The sequence below is a fragment of the Pyrus communis genome, chromosome 11 (genome assembly GCF_041283825.1).
Source record: "Pyrus communis isolate YQ-2024b chromosome 11, ASM4128382v1, whole genome shotgun sequence".
Lineage (NCBI taxonomy): Eukaryota > Viridiplantae > Streptophyta > Magnoliopsida > Rosales > Rosaceae > Pyrus > Pyrus communis.
The window spans coordinates 32,799,577-32,817,994 of record NC_142575.1 but is presented as its reverse complement, the minus strand read 5'-3'; the positions used below and the strand labels follow the sequence as shown (position 1 = coordinate 32,817,994).

General features: G+C 37.9%; 3 protein-coding genes across 3 annotated transcripts; 2 read left to right on the top strand and 1 right to left on the bottom strand.

Moving 5' to 3' along the window:
- Positions 1-13: 13 nt before the first annotated feature.
- Positions 14-4,238, bottom strand: LOC137743799 (uncharacterized). Its single transcript, XM_068483737.2, has 3 exons — positions 3,843-4,238; positions 3,599-3,728; positions 14-1,325 (listed from the first exon to the last, which is right to left on the bottom strand). The coding sequence occupies exons 1-3, from the start codon at positions 3,973-3,975 to the stop codon at positions 128-130; spliced, it is 1,461 nt and encodes a 486-aa protein (XP_068339838.2). The 5' UTR covers positions 3,976-4,238; the 3' UTR covers positions 14-127.
- A 4,865-nt stretch (positions 4,239-9,103) lies between these two features.
- Positions 9,104-12,727, top strand: ATERDJ3B (DNAJ heat shock family protein). The gene is made up of 9 exons (XM_068482533.2): positions 9,104-9,651; positions 9,759-9,894; positions 10,412-10,526; positions 10,968-11,084; positions 11,227-11,313; positions 11,762-11,821; positions 11,910-11,987; positions 12,153-12,224; positions 12,372-12,727. The coding sequence occupies exons 1-9, from the start codon at positions 9,420-9,422 to the stop codon at positions 12,528-12,530; spliced, it is 1,056 nt and encodes a 351-aa protein (XP_068338634.2). The 5' UTR covers positions 9,104-9,419; the 3' UTR covers positions 12,531-12,727.
- A 1,327-nt stretch (positions 12,728-14,054) lies between these two features.
- Positions 14,055-18,318, top strand: LOC137742525 (phospholipase A1 PLIP2, chloroplastic). The gene is made up of 5 exons (XM_068482415.2): positions 14,055-15,360; positions 16,096-16,608; positions 16,726-16,785; positions 16,907-17,323; positions 17,449-18,318. Exons 1-5 carry the CDS (start codon positions 14,689-14,691, stop codon positions 18,031-18,033), a joined length of 2,247 nt encoding a protein of 748 aa, XP_068338516.2. The 5' UTR covers positions 14,055-14,688; the 3' UTR covers positions 18,034-18,318.
- The last annotated feature ends 100 nt before the right edge of the window (positions 18,319-18,418 follow it).

Sequence of the window (18,418 nt, the reverse complement as noted above, 5' to 3'; positions counted from 1 at the left end):
CTTTGTCTTATCATTTTAATTAATTATTGGGATCTTTCTCATTCAAACCAAAAGAAAAAGTCCAATAAACCAAAGGAGCAACAAAGTGATAAAAGGCTGCTAGGGTACGACAAATTGAATTGAATATTCAAGATAGAAGCCAAGCCACCATGGCATCAGCGTGATCATCATCACCAGCAGCAGTAGCAGATTCTCCTTCCCGCAACAAAGACAGCATGTTTTGTCTGTCATGGCCATCCCATAAGTAGTCATGCTCAGTCCGAGCTTGGATAAGTACACTCTCCCAATCCCATAATGTATGATCGTGAGTTCCGAATCCACCAGCAGTCTGACCATCCTCCATATCACAATTACTAGCATTTGTCAGTGACATCGAAGAGCCGCATGAATGCAAGTCCCCCGTGACGACTTGTCCGTTTGAGTTTGAGATCGACAACGAGCTCAAATTACCACCGCAGCTTCTGCTCTCTTGCTCCTGATCGTGATGATCATCACTGGCTGCCGTAGTAGTAGTAGTCGTCGTTGTCATCATAATTTTATTTGGACACATGACTAATTGGTCACATGACAATGGTAATTCTGTGTCCTGATGATGATCCGCGTCCGTAAAATGATCAGCATCTTGATGAATGTTTATTTCACTTGCACTTAAAGCCAAAACACCATTTGGATCCAGTATCTCGTCCTCATTAATATCGTCCATCAAGTAGTCAGTAAACCCCAACAACCCTCCATCAATGCCGACAGATTCATTCATATCACCATCGTCGTGTACAAGTGGATGTGGTCCTAAAATTAGTTTTCCGCCATCACTTTCTTTCCGATGATCAATGACCGTTGAAATCATTGATATTCCTCCACCTCCAGTTTCCTGCTGCTGGTCCGGGGCCTCAATTAGTAGCACGTAATCGTCTTGCATGGTGTCCACGGTTTTATTATTATTTTCAGTAGGCAAGGAAGTTGCCTTGTGGACATTATTTAAACGATCATCATCAGCAGCAGAAGAAACATCAACGTCTTTGTGGTGGCTCTGGCTCAGCCGGGCCTCGAGGCCTTTGGGTTTGGTGGTCAAGTAGGTTTTGTTCTTCTTCATGGCCCAGCGACTGGTTCTGCCACGTCTTCTTTTAGGAGGGGGAGGACCTAATTCCATAGCTGCCGAAACTTCATGACCAGCTGGTAGGGAACTGGTGCTGATTTCAGTAGTAATGGCGATTGTGGTGGTGTGCCTCCTGAAGGTGTCAATTTTCCTGCTCAAGTGAGAATTCCAGTAGTTCTTTATTTCATTATCGGTTCTTCCTGGTAATTGACTCGCTATCAAAGACCACCTGCATATACATTCATAATCATATTATTCATTAATTAACCAGCAATGATAAATCAAGTTTTCATTTGTATTGCATGCTTAGAAAGAAAAGGAAAGAGCATAATCTACTGTATACTATATATGGTGTGTGTGTGTGTGTGTGTGTCATGTACTGATGATATCTACAGCTAGCTAAGTTTCTCCTTGTTCCCCTTTATATTAAATGTGAAGGGCCAAATTTTATGGTCCCAAAGAAAAATTGTCAAGTAAAGTCAGTTTGATTATAGAACACGAATATAATCGAAATCAGATTCAAATATTAATTCTTAAATTTTAGGAGATACAATTTCCTGGACAAGACTCTTTCTCTAACATACATATAGACAAGAAAATATGTTGAACATTGGTAATTTGCGCTAATTATATGATGGGACGTGGAAGAGAATTTATACATACTATTGCATGATTGGCACAAAACATTGTAGTTTACACTATACTTACGTCAACTATATCATACAATATCATGTGAAAAAAAAAATTCTTATTCATAGTATTGCATGATTTTGATATAGAACACTATAGTAACTCTGTGTACTCGTGAAATTATAGAATACCATGTGAAGAAAACTTAACTCATAATATCACATGATAAGAATGTATTATTGTAATAACAATTATATATACTCATATCATACAAATCTTTGTAAGCTAAATCGAGAGGGTCTTTCTTTTATTTTCTTTTTTGTACGTGTGGCCTGTGGGTACATTTGATGGACTTAGATATTGGTAGGAGCTTCTATGCATATCAAATCGGAGTTTTAATTAAAGACGCCAATTGTATGTGTATGTTTTTTTTTTTTTTTTTGGTTGGGTAGATTACGTCTGACAGTTACACGTGAGTTGATATAATCAAGATTCACTACCAAATCAATAGTAGTAGAGTAATATTAGAGAGATTAAATTTGTAAATAAAGTTTTGAAAATTAAGTGACATGGAAGTTAATGATTGATTTATTACTTAAATGTTGATAACATGCTTATTCCTATTGGTTACACATCATTTAGTTTGCAAATTTAATCTTCCTATCATTATCCATAGTAATAGTATCCTTTATGTGCTTTTACACTCGGATCTCGTCGATGTAGAGTAATGTTTTGAAAATTAAAGTTGTAAACTAAATTTGTAAATTAAATAATATCATCAATAAAAAATAATTACATTAATTAACACTAGCATAAGGGCACACACAAAGTGTGTGCGAATTTTTATTTTATTTTAATTAGAGATATGTCAGAATTACATGTAAGTAAGACTTTGAAAAAAAAAAAATTTGATTGTGTGAAATTATATTTTTACCTCATATTTCTTATTTATGTTGTGTTTTAATTAGAAAGTTAAACTGATAATTTCATAAGAATTTCGTTGACAAAGAATATTTTATTAATTAATAGAGATTTAAATAATAAACAAATTTATAATTTATAATGTCATTTAATTTATAAATTTTAATTCATAGATTTAGTTTCCTGTTGACGTACGGTGTAAGCCTGCTGGTCTAGTTCTAGTTCTAGTTCTTTCTCAACTAACAAAAAAAGGCTAATTTATTTGCTGACTAATGACAATGACAATTATGACATGGACAGCAAACAAAAGAATCCGAAAACTTGAGAACTGGCAACACTCATGACAAGACGATACACAAGTATAACAGATATAAAGAGTAATGTTTTTTGTATTATATTTTTGTATCATATTTTCATAACATTTTAGATGTTATTTAATGTAGATGGTCACATTATTTAAATTAATCAGATTTTTAAATTTAGTTTATTAATTAATAAATTAATAATTAAGAAAAATTATTTAATTAAATGATGATTGTAGTATATAATGAGTCTTTCTCCTCCATTTCCTCGAGTTTTGCAAATTTTTCAAATGATGTAGCTGTTCATATTAGATGTTACCTAAGATGATATAAAAATATGGTATAACAACATGGTATGAATAGCATTACTTAGATATATATATAGTACCCCTCTCTTCTCTTATTCCCTGTTTTCGTTTTTACGTATTAGTTTTGCTATTTGGTTTGGTAAAATAAGTATGATGTGTGAAGGTGAAGGTGTTGACCTAATTTCACGATAGGTTAGGCAATAATAAAGTTTAAATTCTCATTTGAAAAAAATTAAATTTATAACATCTCATTCACAAGTGAAAATAAAATGAGCCAAAAAATAATTAAAATTAGGCTACTTAAGAATAATTAATGCAAAGGTTATGAGTACGCGACTGACCTATTACCCAAAGAAGCATGCAATTTTATGATGACATCTTCCTCTTGAGAAGAAATATTTCCTCTCTTTAAGTCAGCTCTCAGATAGTTTATCCATCTCAATCTGCAACTCTTACCACACCGCAGCAACCCTTCAAGTTGAAGAATTTATATTATTAGTAATTAGTTAAATTGTACCATGCATTATTATTAACAAATTCATGATCCATTTGTTTTAAAAGAAAGAAAGAAGTAAAAGTAGGTACCAGCATTCTTGGGTAAAGACCTCCAGGAGCCTTCCCCATTGGCCTGGATATAACTGAGTAAGATTTCATCCTCGTCCGCAGTCCACCTTCCCTTCTTGAGACCAACTTTCTCACAGCACGGCGCCCTCCCCATTTCTATCTCTAATTAATCTCTCGACCGAACCAACGATATCGAGTTGACCAAATGCTTGCTGCCTATAATTGTATATAACGTGCAGCAACAGAGATAATTCACAACTCACAAGTAACGGGTCCTCACTGAGACGACGAAGATCACTCTGAGGCTGCGAAGGCGAGGGTTTAAAAAGGTGATTTACACAAGGACAGGGTCCCGCAGGGAGTGATAAGTATGAGCCCCCAGGGCCGAGAGAGAAAGAGTCAGAAAAGGAGGTGGGTGTGTACCATTAAATAAAAAGTTGGATATTTGTTGGTGACGGAGGTGTGGTGGAAGATTGTGCCACGAAGTCTACATGTCCATACCACATCGTGGCTGCCTGTGTGTCCAGGACCTCGTTACGGGGCTTGCATCTCCCACGTTGATGAGCCTCCCGGCCCTCTCTTTCCCTCCCTCCAGACTAGTCAGGTCCTTCCTAAAATATCAAATGTCCTGTTCGTGTTTCTTAGTCTCCAAAATATTTTTTGTCATCTACCTCCCCTCCCACGTCGTACTTTTTTAATATCCAGTCACTTGAATTTGAATCATTCATATATATATATATATATATGTATATATGTATGTATGTATGTATGTATGTATGTATGTATAAAAGAAATGAGTGAAGAATCTATCATAAAATCAATTAGTTATATGAGTTCATAGTTTACATTATCCCAACATTTAGTACTCATGGCTGGCGTTCGCATACCTAATCATATTTGTAAGGCTATGTCGGTAGCTGAGTCTACTCTCTAGTTTGTATTAGAGATTAAGTAGAGACGTTAATCCTACCTAGCTAGGTAGATGATAATAAGTTGTGAAGTACCGAGTACGTACGTACGTACCAAGTAAAAACAAGTAATGTGCATATGATCATATCACATCATATTCATACTGAATTTATATTATTGTAATAAAAGCCAACTCGTGATGATTCATGGATATCATTCATATATATAGCTAAGGTTCTGTGTCCTGATCGGCATTACAATGAAGTTTAATTAAAGATATCCAATGTGTACATACTATAAACCATTTAGTTTTATTAGAGCATATCCTCGGTGGAAAACCTTAGTTTAAATTAGATTAATTATATAGTTCGTTCTTTTGAAAAAATAAAAATAAAAAACTTGCACTGTTTGTGTGCATGCTTATCTTTTGTCAAGTACGAGCCTTGCAGCGTGGGCTTATAACTAAGCAAGTGATTAAAGTTATTAGTTGTATGAATAATTAAGTCAAGTGGGTAAAAGATTCATTATCACTTTTTGTGAGATCATATTAAGTGCGTTTGAACTCTCAAGTTAGTAAGGCATACCCACTTCTAATAGGGGCGTAGCAAACAACAATTGTTGTTTCTCATATTCAAAGGAATCCATGTGTTACTAGTTGACTAATGAATGACATGAGTAATCATAAATTTTCATATACATGTTTACGATATATATGCGCCTCCATGTTGCATATAAATGTTTTGTTTTTAATATATTTGATGTTATCAACATTAAAAGGTGAAAGAGTGGGCTTAACTGTCTTAAATTTTATAATGAGTTAATCATGATAATTTGATTTGGATTCGACTTAGCAAGAATTGAACTTTATACATCTTACTCACAAATAAAAATAAATAAGACTATACCATAGTAATATTAAGTAGCTATTCCATATAGACGTTAAGTAGGAAAAACAGAAGGAAAAAAGGATGACCTTGGGGATGTCGTGTTACTATGTGATTCATAACAAAAAATCCATGCATCCATCAATTTTCAAGAAAAGCAACAAGGCATAACGATATTTAATTCTTTTGCTGATGTTGTTCTTGCTCTGCTCTCTCTGGGCCTTTTTCGTTCATTCAGTTCACAGCCTCCGCTTGAAAACTAGAAGAATCCTCGAAGTGTTTATTTCTGCCAGGTGGCAGCTACCACACAAATAATTTTATTTTGTATAATGCTTGCACTCATTTGTAGGAGACGAGTTCATTTCCTCTCACGAATAATTTATATTAACTGTACAATTTTATAATAGGAAGTAATTAAATTTTTAAATTTTCATTGGAAATATCTTTAAAAAAAATTTACTTTTATTGAAGATTAATTAGTCATTCAAATTTATATTTTAAATTGTTACCAAAAGAAAAAAAAATTACTGTTTGACGGTTCGAGTAGCAAGTAACATCTTTATAATGAACCGTCTATTTATTTGATACTTTTGAATGATTAAACGATCTCAAATTCGAATGATATTTTGTTAAAATGATCTTCAAATGAAAATTAATAAATTTAAAGTTTTTTTAATAAAACGATATTACCTACACTAAAGACTTAACCTTACAATAGACTAACAATAATGTGGTTCAAATTCGTCTTAGTAGAGAATCGAACCTAAGACTTTTTTTTTTATTTTTTTTTATTTTTTTACAAAATATATTTTTTACACTAAAGGGGAGGAGATGGTCTTAGCCTCACAATGAGCTACCAATAATGTAGTTCAAATTCGCCTTTGGCGGGAATCGTGACACACCCTGACCCGAAATGTCCACCTGGACTCCGAATCCAGCTGTGCTGGCCGACACCAGGAAGTTGACGAAATCATAAAGTGTAGTGATGTGGAAAGTGTGAGTAAATTTAAACTTAAAAGTACCTAAATGTAAGAGTGCGCATGCGAGCGTAAATGAACTCATTTCACAAGTGACGTCAGAGCATAATTAAAATACAGTAAGGTAGAATGATAATTATACTATCGAAAGTAATCACCTATACCAAGATTTGCCAAAAACCCTCGTCAACACGAAAGCTTTGCTACTAAAACCTGGAGGGGCGAAAAACAAAGATGAGTGGGCCTAAAAATAAAGCTTTGTAAAAACCTTTTTGAAGACATTATAACCCCTCATCGTAAAATAAGTATAGTTCCAACATATAACATACTATGTATAGTATGAAAATAATTATCGTAAACATGAATATCACCAGGATGCAACAATTCACGATATTCAACGTATAAAACGCATGACAACCTATAAATCTGTAATCACCATAACTTGAAAGAATGATCATATAATATCAAGTGCTCATTGACATATGTTGAAACACGAGTTCACCTAGAGATATTCGGACATAAACATGACTGTATGTAATAATGATTTACGTTTTAGTACTGCAATTACGTAAAGACTGGCGATATGCACATCACATACGAGTCCCAATTGCCTATAATAGTTTAGGACATGACTGACACCTACAATGGATCCAAAGTGAGCTTATGGTGCAATGTGAACATACACATGAAAGACTGGCCCTGGCCCCGGGGGAGTACTAACACTAGTGTAGCACACGATGAGCATATAACATAAATATAATCATGCCACAATGATTCGATAATTCTAGTCAACAACATATTATTTAAATAAAATGTTAATCATGGTCGTATATAAAATCCCATAGTAGTACGCATATATGTGCACCTCCTAGGATTTAGCATAGTTTCGTAAATTATTATAAACGTTAATCTAATCTAGGTATACGTAGTAAATTCTTTATTAAGTGTGTGTATATATATATGTGGAAACAAAATAAATATATAGTATTTAAAAGCAAAGATCCACTCACAAATCATGTTGGTTGAACCCACTCGCGGGCATCGAAGCTCCTTGTGATGTGTTTCACCAAAAGGGAACCGAGATATGGATGGTGTTGGCTGGAAAAAATAACCTAAAAATGGCTTGGTGGCCACAACTTTTCCCTCCCCAGTTTTCTAGGAAACCTTCCCCGAGGTTTTTTTCGCACTTGAACACCATCAAAACATGCACGTAGCTTCAGAACTAGACTTATGAGGGAATGATCAAGGAAGTCCCGAGGCTTACCTTGGTTGGGATTGTGGAGAACTCGCTAGGTTCCATGATAACTCGCCAAGGATAATGGTGGTTCGGTTTAATTTGTAGAGGAAGGGACGAGAGAGAAAAACGAGCTCAAAGCTCTGCCTTCAGTTCTGGTCGTACAAGTGGTTGGTGATGGCAGTAATATGAAAATGGTCTCGTTGTGAGGCTCGCACGGAGACAACGAGGTGGTGTTGCTATGTATTAGTGTACATGGAGGGAAAGGACAAGAGAGAGAGAGAGAGTTTAAGAGAGGACATAAGGGAGCTGCCCTGAGAACTCGCCGGATTGGTGATAATTGTAACTGGCGTGGTGGTGATGCCCTCGATTTGCAGAGAAGAAAAGAGTTAAAGTATGGGAGGAGTATGGGGTGTGGGCCCCAGGTGGTACACAGCTCAAGGCCACAAAAAGAAATACAGAAAATATCTCCCATAAATGTGAAACTACTAAAACGCCCTTCATGTTCGTAGTTTTGTAAAATTTTAATTGTAGCTCTAATTTCGATTCTGCTTGTGTCCACGCGTTCGTACCGTTCATTACTTCAAGAATACAGTAAAATAATAGCTCATACGCTTCACGAAATGACGGTCAATTAAAGTCAACAATCCCATATATAGGGGCATTTTCATCACTTCACTGTTTTAAAAATTAATAAAATCATCGAATATAAGACCTCTCACATACAAATGAAGATGAATACTATTAAACTATAATGCTAAGTGACGACCTAAGAACTCTCAGTTGAAAGATTATAATCGTTAATTTTATTCAGTCCAAAATTACATTATTTCCAAATAGGATACGTGTATGCCCATGGGATACAAGCATTATCTGTTTATTTTATTTTTTATTAATATTTGTTTCTGTTATTAATTCATTTGTAACGGGCCCATTGTACCGATGATGTGGACTTCAGCCCACTCAAATTCTGAGCAGAAAAATGAGTAAGACCAAAAGCAAGGACGCCACCTTCCTGCCTGGCTCGGGAGGATCTGAGACATGTATGAAAAGCCCACAATCAAGTCTTTTATTATTTAGGCTTTGGTTTTGAATGAAGATAATAATACGCGGCCCATACTTCATTTTCGACATCGCGGCCTCCAGTCCGGTTCCAGAAGGAACGCGCATTAACGGAAGCGTATCCGACGTGGCAGACTATGATTGGGTGGAACAACTGTACGTTCAACGTGATTGGCCAATCTTGGAGGAAAACACGTTGCCATATGCAATTGATGGTTTGACACAAACTCGGGAATTGACCAAAAAGTGAGTTCAACTTTCATACAGTTTGTTTGGAGAGGAAATCAAATCACAACCAACGGACCAACGAACCAACTCAACACTCCATCCCACGACTTCCCAGGTCTCAGGACTCTCAGGGACTCTCTGGAGGAGGAGGAGGAGGAGGAGGAGGAGGAGGACCCTCGGAACCGCTGTCCGCCGAAGCCAGTCGAGCTACTGTTTCTATTGTCTCTCAGTGAATTCAATCGAACAGAGAGAGTTTGAGTGGTTGGGGGTAGATCCACCATCCAAGCCCAGATCTTTCTTTGCGATGGCGCACCACAGAACCAAGCTGGTACTTGTGTTCCTCTTCTTCCTCTCCTTCGCTGTCGCCGCCCTCATTGCGGCCGCAGGGAAGAGCTATTATGAAATACTGCAGGTGCCCAAGGGAGCCTCCGACGAGCAGATCAAGAGGGCTTACCGGAAGCTCGCCTTGAAGTACCATCCTGATAAGAACCCCGGCAACGAAGAAGCCAACAAACGATTCGCCGACATTAACAATGGTATCTTTCCTTCCTTCTTTCTCAAATCTCAGTTCTTTTTCCTAGCTATAATAATCAATGACAATGATGCTGAGAATAATAATAGGTCCTTTGATTGATTTGATTAGCATACGAGGTGCTTTCGGATAGCGAAAAGAGGAACATATACGATAGGTACGGAGAAGAGGGTTTGAAACAGCATGCAGCTAGTGGAGGCCGAGGTGGCGGCGGCATGGGAATGAACATCAACGACATTTTTTCCGAGTATGCTTCGTTCAATTTTATTGCTATACTTTTCAGTTTCCTTACTCCGTAACTCACATCACATCGTAATTTATTCATGTTAGCAACCTACACCAATTCAAAACTGAAAAACTAGAATTTTAAGATTTAATGTCTCTAATCTATGGACCTGGGGGAGCATGTTTGAGTTTAATTACTTACTTAAAAGTAAGGTAGCAGTAGCTGGTATTGATTCCGAATAACTATTCAATGAGATAGAGAGTATGGGACCACACAAACACTGATTGATCGTGGTTTATCCAATTCAGTCCACGTTGAGTTATGCCTAGATTTTACTATAATGTGGGTTACATTGTACATATAGAGAACTGAGAGTTTCCAAATGATGAGGAACCAAGGAACCCTAAGATGTGGGTGAGGAGGCCCTTTGCTCTCCACTTCACACATTTAGTGAGGGCTTAGTGAGACCAAAAACAACGGTGCAAACAGCTTTACTTGTTGAACTTTCCATAAAACTCATCTTTTCTTTTTCATATAGGTTTTTTGGTGGTGGACGCCCTACGGAAGAAGAAGATAGAATCATCAAGGGAGATGATGTAATCGTTGAATTGGATGCAACATTGGAAGACCTCTATATGGGAGGCTCGTTAAAGGCAAGAGACATGTATAGCTTTTAAGCTCTCAATTAAGAATATGCATTGCTATCTTCCAGTATCTAATATTAAGCATTCCTCATACAATGTGAAAGGTATGAAGTTGTTCGCCAATGCTACACTTTTACTTGCTACATTTGAACCATTCCAATAATGGGAAGTAAGCTTTAACAAAAAAAACAAAATAATGGGAAGTAATTACATCAACTGTGACAGAAAACAATATATAATGAAAATGAGTTTTAGTGGTAGCCAATAGCAGGGCATAACTAGTTTCTCTCTCGCTGTCTCTCTGATATGGTCGCTGCTTTTCGATGTGTTGTGTTTTCTGACATCTTGTTTCTACGTTTATTACATGCAAGAGAAACCAAGTTTTCCAAGCCTGTAGGCTGGTAGATGTTTCCATTTTTTGTGTGTGTGATTGTAGAGTGTCCTTATCAGGTTTGGAGGGAGAAGAACATTCTGAAGCCAGCACCAGGCAAGAGACAATGTAACTGCAGAAATGAGGTATATCACAGGCAAATTGGTCCAGGGATGTTCCAACAGATGACAGAACAGGTATATGCTTCAACAAACATTTCTTCCAGCAAAATCTTCTGAGTGCATTTCTATCTCTTTTGTTTCCCTATCCCTTTCTTCAATTAGTTTCACTGGCTATTATGCTACTACCGTACTTACATACTTTGTTATGCTCTTTCAGGTCTGTGACCAATGTTCCAATGTCAAATATGAAAGGGAGGGATATTTCGTTACTGTTGATATTGAGAAAGGGATGCAAGATGGGCAAGTAAGCTTTCATTCGTCATTTTCTTTTGCAACTTGAATTTTTATTTCTGTCAATATGCTTATGTCAGTTAACAACAGATAACTTCCTCCATATGCGCATATTCGAATATCTCTTCCCAGTGTTTTCATGTATTCCCTCGTATATGTGTTGGTGTTTTAATTCCTGTTGATTCCTTTAGAGTATCATTATGAATCTTCTGAAATATAAGCTTTTAGTGTGAGCGGTAACTTTATTTATTGTTCCACATAAGATTGATGGAGCTGCTTGATATTGTTTCAAATCCAGTTCGTAAGTGTAAATTTATGAAACTGGTTGATATTTCAATTTGTGAGTATAACTTTTATGAAACTGGGTTCTGTTTTGCAAAGTCGAAAGTTTCCTGGCTACGGTTGCTCTCATTAGTATACTCATGTCTGATTCGGATGAGATGAATTCTGCCATTTTACAGGAGGTGGTCTTCTATGAAGATGGTGAGCCTATAATTGATGGAGAACCTGGAGATCTAAAAGTTAGTTCTATGACCTTGCCACCTTGTTTAGTAAATTGATAATTCATGGGCCATGTTCTGGCAATAACTGTCCGCATTGTTTTTGCAGTTCCGCATCCGCACAGCAGCTCACGACCGGTTCAAAAGGGAAGGCAACAACTTACACACAACTATCACTATCACACTGGTATGAGCCGAATGAATTTGTGTGTTAGGTTTTATTGTTATCGTTAGCTAGCCAGGTTAGGAAAAAGTTGCAGCTAGCATGAGGACCTTAAAACTGGACATACAAGTTTTTAGGTTGTAGAATGTGGAGTTGATTTCTTGGGCTTACAATGTAATGTATATACAGGTTCAAGCTCTTGTTGGCTTTGAGAAGACTATTAAGCACCTTGATGATCATTTGGTGGACATTAGCTCAAAGGTGAGTGAGCATGGCATGTACTTGTCACCTGTAGGGAAATTTGCTTTAAAATATGTCATGCTTTTCTACCTTAAAATTTCTATGGGGAAAGAAGGGGATGGATAAATAGTATGGGTTAAACTGAGGTTTACGTTGATAACGATGCAGGGAATTACAAGGCCCAAGGAAGTGAGGAAATTCAAAGGGGAAGGGATGCCTCTACATTTCAGCAACAAGAAAGGAGATTTGTACGTAACATTTGAGGTTTTATTCCCGAACTCGGTAACAGATGATCAAAAGACAAAGATCAAGGCGGTTCTGGGATAAGTAAGTAGGAATAGAGGATATGTAATTTTGTTTTTGTTTTGGTAGTTTAAAATGTTTTCCAATTGTAACATGATGAGATGAGAAGAGAGACATTAAGAAGGCCCTGAGTTGTTGTTTGAGCCCTGAGCCCCTCCTCCTGAGTTTTAGCCAACAGAGCAAAACATTTTACGACAAAAAGATATCTTTTGTTGTTGTTATATCATCTTTTTGTGAATTTTTTACATGCATTCGACATTCCACAGTAGAGCCGTTAAACTGGATCGTGAATTGGGCCTGGTTAATGAGACGTCCAAAGATTATTGGATAAGGATTGGATTTGGGACTCAAAGTTGTGAAAATTGCAATGTGGGTCAAGTTGTGGTTGGAAGTTGGGGATGAGCTACCTACTTTCCTTGCTGGCTTGCTTGCGAGTTTAGGCTGGTGACTATATTCCAAATTGGCATCCCAATTATTTCCCACCTACAAAAGAAGGGAAGCCGACTCTTTTTGTATGCTTGTGTTGTCGGACGGCGACATAAAAAGTGGATCAACTCTCCTAACATAATTTGACATCAAGACCACCTCCTCATTTAAGGGGACGTCCAAAATTAGAAATAGGTGTGCCTGCCTAGTGCCTCCGAAACATACATTGAGGGGGGAAAGCTCTATTCACCGTAGCTAATAAATTGCCTTTTGTCCTTTGTGTTTTGCCTAACAAGGGTTGGTTTGCCTTCAAAATCCAACTCCGCCGACTTTTCCGTTATAATAGTTTAGCTTCAACCAAATACTATATACTCAATGGATCACACTATACCATGCACCAGTTTTAAGTAGGAACACACACAACACAACACAACAACGCATGGTTTTTGTTTTGTTTTTAATTTATTTTTGACAAAAAAGAAGAGAGAGTATAAATTACCACGTTGTAATATCCTTACTAATTAGTTTCATAAATAGAAAGTGTTGAGAGAGGGACAGGACGTAGGGCCGTGTTGGTGTGTCATGGCCACGTGTTAAATGTAGAAGAAGTCCGTTCTTTCATACCTAATTCAATATTGTCGACTTTTGTTTTGTTGCTACTCTGTTGTGTAGCGAATAAAAAAGATAGGTACAAAGAAAGATAGAGCCTTTTATTAAGGACACGTCACACATATGATCCAGCCGTAGATTCTGATTCTTTACGGACAAGGATTCTTTCGAGATCCTTTTTGTAGGGATTCGGAAATCAATCATTCATATTAATTTAGTGTACATCGTTTAATAAATTTTTGTTAGGTATTATTTATATTTAATTTAAAATTTAAAATTTAAAATAATTTCTAACCATACGATGCACGATAAACGGACACGATTGATTGATCATTCGAATCTCCACAAAAAGAATTCAGAGAGGATTCTATAATAAAGTGAAGACGATGATTCTCCAATGCCACTTTTTTCACGAACATGGTATACCAAAACTTTCTAAATTCCCTAATGCATTATTATTAATTTGATAGTCTAATAGGGAATAAGTATAGCAGCTATTGAAATTTGAACCCAATCAAACCCATAAAATATTTTATGAAGTTGCAAACAATTTAGCGATGAAACGTAAAACGTTAATGCACGCTACATTGCTACAACATTCGGAAATGGAAAATGTTTTCAAATCCAAACCATCGCCTTATTTCTCCATTTGGGTCAAAAAAAGGTTTATTAAACATACAGTTGAGAGAAGCTTGAAAAGGGCGTGACTTGCAAAGTTGCAAGTTTGGTGAGCATTTGTGGTTTTACAAAAAACTCCCTAGATTACAAACAAACCCCTTTCCCTTTTCCCTTTCTTTCCTTTGTTTTCTTACTTTTTCGTCTTCTTCCTCTCTCCGTCTCGCGTTAAAAGGCCCCTCTCTCCCTCTCAGTTCCATTTCCCGTAGCTTCGTGCAAGAAAGAAACACAGACGACCCACCCAAATTTGAATTCAGAGACTTTACTTATTTGTAAATTGTAGGTTAACGCCTTTCAAGTTTTTTATTTGTTTACGTGTTTTGCGAAATCAAACCAAAACCTCCCAACACAAAATCAAACCAAAATCCCCATTTATCATATTTGTTCTCTCTCTCTCTCTCTCCCTCTCCCTCTTTCTCTATACATCAAAAAGAAGAGGAAAGGAAGACAAGGAAGCAGGGAGTCTCAAGAAATGGATGGTCTTTGTCTGAAAACAACTGCGCCAGGGATACACGGCCTATCTTCCAACATCTCAGCGGCTGCAGCCCTCGATACCCGTACGAACCCATCTCCGTCTCAGGTGAGCGCCATTGGCTGCTCCTCCGCATCTGGGATTGACAAGTCAACCGTAACCGCGGCTCAGAAAAGGACAACGCCGTTTTCCGGATTCTCATTCAAGCACCCTCTGAAATCCTTATGGCCTGGAGCAGCAAGAGGAGGTGGACCCGCCTACAATGGGATGGCTCTCGACGACGCCGTCCCCTTGTCCTCTAAGGAGGAGGGCGAGCAGGAGGAGAAGGAGGAGGAGCTCCAGAGTGCGACCAGGGCGTCGGACGGTCAAAGTGGGAACTGGGTTTTGAAGATTTTGCACGTGAGGTCTCTCTCTCTACACAGGAGAGAGGAACAGCAGGGAGGCAAGAGTGGCGGCGTTGCAGAGCTACCCACGGGAGATAGAAAAACATTGGTGGATGATGACTCGGAGGAAGACGATGACGACAATAATTGTTGTAGTGTTTCAGATGAGGCCGAGTTTGATCAAGACACGTTTTGTCGGTTGCTTCGGAAGGTCTCGTTGGCGGAGGCGAGGTTGTATGCTCAAATGTCGTATTTGGGGAGCTTAGCTTATTGCATTCCTAAAATCCAGGTACGCACACATCATTCCTTCATTCCCAATTGAGGTTTCTATAATTTCTATAATTTCTGATTTGGTTTGGTCCCAATTTCCCTTGTTACAATTTCTCGTGTTTTGTAATCCAGCAATTTTGGTCATCTTTGATTTGATTGCCTGACCAGTTAGTCCTATTAGGCTGCTTCTTCGAAATCTGTTTTTGTAGCTTCCTATTTTGTTTGTCTGCGTCTTCTTTTAATGTCTCCATAATTTCTTCAATCCAGCACTTGTATCTGGTAAGCCAATTAAATGGGCTCATTCATGAGTCATAAGACCTCGTCGTCTGAATTCTGGAAAATCTTATGGAATTTGTCTTCCTTTGACGTGCGTCTGCGCCTGAGGTAGTGAATTCTGCATTTGATAGGAATGTGATTTAATAGATATTAGTTGTTTACCTCGGTTAGGAAATTTTCTGTGTTAAGATGAAGTTTATACATCTTGTAATAAGGCATCACTCGGGTCTTGTGTTCTGTTGTTTATCGATTCGCAGTTTGATTATCTACTCGTTTGATGACGTTACTGACTTCTTAATAACTTGAGGTTCATGATATGTATATGATGCTATAGTTACATTTTGCCTTAAATCAGATAATCACTCACCGAATCTCACATATTCCATCTCATGTATCTAATTTACCATCAACCAATTCAATTCCTATATAAAGGCTACTTGCATAATAAGAACTTATTCTGACTTAGTTTCAAATTCAGACAGGAAATCTTCTAAGAAGTTATGGTCTGCGTTTTGTTACTTCTTCAGTAGAGAAGAAGGAATTGACTACTAAAACTGAGAAAGATCAGGAGTCAGCTGAGATTCGAGAAACTGAAAAAAACCTTAAGGAAGACAAGGAAGAAGATGCGGAAGTAAAGGAGCAAAAGAACTATGGATATCGAATAAGTCCATCTGCTGCTTATCAAATTGCTGCTTCTGCAGCTTCCTATCTGCATTCTCAAACAACGAGCATACTTCCATTCAAATCCTCAGAGACCGAGGCAGAAAAAGACTACCCTGAAGAAGGCAGTGAAAGAAGTGAAGCTGTTAATAGGATGAACTCAGAAGTGGCTGCTTTAATGGCAACCACCGACTCAGTTACAGCTGTGGTTGCTGCAAAGGAAGAAGTAAAGCAGGCTGTTGCAGATGACTTAAATTCAACAATTTCATCACCTTGTGAATGGTTTGTATGCGATGATGATCGAAGTGGCACCAGATTCTTTGTCATTCAGGTAAGGAAACCGATTGTGGTTTTATACTTCTGTTTCAGAGAATATTTCCCGGTTTTATAATTTACTTACCAGCTCATTTGTTTTCTATACTTGACCTCCGATCTACATGTTTTGCAGGGGTCTGAATCACTAGCATCCTGGCAAGCAAATCTACTTTTTGAGCCCATTCAGTTTGAGGTTAATCCCTTCTCCACATTTTCTTTAGTTTTCCTAGTCTTTGTATTGACCTTGTTTGTATGAGATGATTGAAGAATGCTCTTTTAAGTAATTACTTATTGAATGAATCTTCTTTTTCTAGGGACTGGATGTGCTTGTGCATAGAGGCATATACGAGGCTGCGAAAGGGATATACGAACAGATGCTGCCTGAAGTCCATGCTCACCTCAAATCTCATGGTGACCATGCAACCTTTCGTTATACTGGGCATTCTTTAGGGGGAAGCTTGGCACTCTTAATAAATCTCATGTTGCTTATACGGCTAGAAGTGCCAATTTCTTCCCTGCTTCCTGTTATTACTTTTGGTGCACCATCCATTATGTGTGAAGGTGATCAATTGCTTCGCAAGCTTGGATTACCGCGAAGTCATGTTCAGTCTATTACGTTGCACAGAGACATTGTACCCCGTGCCTTCTCTTGCAATTACCCAAATCATGTGGCAGAGCTTCTCAAGGCTTTGAATGGGAACTTTCGGAATCATCCCTGTCTCAATAACCAGGTAAGACTAATACTGTCTCATAAAGATCACAATAGGAGAACAGAAGAAACATTGAAGATATCTGTTTCATCATTCCCCTGATTTTGACATTTATAGCTGATCATTTTTGTCTTTTCTCAAAACAGAAGCTACTGTATTCTCCAATGGGGGAGATCCTGATTCTTCAACCAGATGAGAAATTCTCCCCAAATCATCATCTTCTTCCAGCAGGCAGCGGTCTGTATCTTCTAAGCTGTCCTCTGTCTGATGGCAGTGATGCAGAGAAGCAGCTCCGCGCTGCACAGTTGGTATTCCTAAACTCACCACACCCACTTGAAATCTTAAGTGATCGGTCTGCATATGGTTCAGAAGGAACCATTCAAAGAGATCATGATGTGAATTCTTACTTAAAATCTGTTCGCGGGGTAATTCGGGAAGAGCTTAGCCAGATCAGAAAGGCCAGGAGACAGCAGCGCCGCAAGGTGTGGTGGCCCTTGATAGCACCCCGAAGCAAGCATGCAGGAGGTGTGATTGTGGGAAGGACTGTTGCCTCAATCAACCTGGGGAAAGAAGAGCAATTAAACTTTTCGGGCGCAGTACAGACGGGAAAAGAAACGTTGAAACGGTTCAGTAGACTTGTTGCATGGGAGCACATGCATTTGTTTGTGGTGCTTTTGGTACCGGCGCGATTGTTAGTCTTGGGGGCATACAGCATCATCAGTTTCCGGTGACTAAGCAGTAATCTGGCAGTATTAGGTTACGAGGCATCAGGGAGGCGGCCGATTCATGTTACGTTTCATGTTTTATGGGTGGCGGGTGGGTGGCGGAACAATTAGATGATTCTTTATTCAATTTGTTTGCTTGTAAGAGATAGAACGCAAAATCCAAAGTGGGTGTTGTTTCTTGTTCCATTCTCATTTCTCAGAGACTTGACGAATGTCGAGCTGGATACTCCTATGTAAACAAGATGAAATTATTATGAATCTCTTGTTAATGAAACATACATATTTTGTACATTTTATGATTTTTTTTTTCTTTTAATTTTTTCAGAAATTTGCAAAATTGGCAGAAAACCGTGAGTTTAACCCTTTGCAAGATCCTTTGAATGCGCATTAA

What these genes read in the sequence shown, in the direction of transcription:
- ATERDJ3B (XM_068482533.2), top strand. Translation starts at nt 9,420, where the DNA reads ATGGCGCACCACAGAACCAAGCTGGTACTTGTGTTCCTCTTCTTCCTC. An exon ending in ATCAACGACATTTTTTCCGA is followed by an intron (nt 9,895 to 10,411) that starts GTATGCTTCGTT and finishes TTTTTCATATAG; the next exon opens with GTTTTTTGGTGGTGGACGCC. An exon ending in AAGGGATGCAAGATGGGCAA is followed by an intron (nt 11,314 to 11,761) that starts GTAAGCTTTCAT and finishes GCCATTTTACAG; the next exon opens with GAGGTGGTCTTCTATGAAGA.
- LOC137743799 (XM_068483737.2), bottom strand. Translation starts at nt 3,975, where the DNA reads ATGGGGAGGGCGCCGTGCTGTGAGAAAGTTGGTCTCAAGAAGGGAAGG. An exon ending in GTCTTTACCCAAGAATGCTG is followed by an intron (nt 3,729 to 3,842) that starts GTACCTACTTTT and finishes TTCAACTTGAAG; the next exon opens with GGTTGCTGCGGTGTGGTAAG. An exon ending in CATGCTTCTTTGGGTAATAG is followed by an intron (nt 1,326 to 3,598) that starts GTCAGTCGCGTA and finishes ATGTATATGCAG; the next exon opens with GTGGTCTTTGATAGCGAGTC.
- LOC137742525 (XM_068482415.2), top strand. Translation starts at nt 14,689, where the DNA reads ATGGATGGTCTTTGTCTGAAAACAACTGCGCCAGGGATACACGGCCTA. An exon ending in ATTGCATTCCTAAAATCCAG is followed by an intron (nt 15,361 to 16,095) that starts GTACGCACACAT and finishes TTTCAAATTCAG; the next exon opens with ACAGGAAATCTTCTAAGAAG. An exon ending in CCAGATTCTTTGTCATTCAG is followed by an intron (nt 16,609 to 16,725) that starts GTAAGGAAACCG and finishes CATGTTTTGCAG; the next exon opens with GGGTCTGAATCACTAGCATC.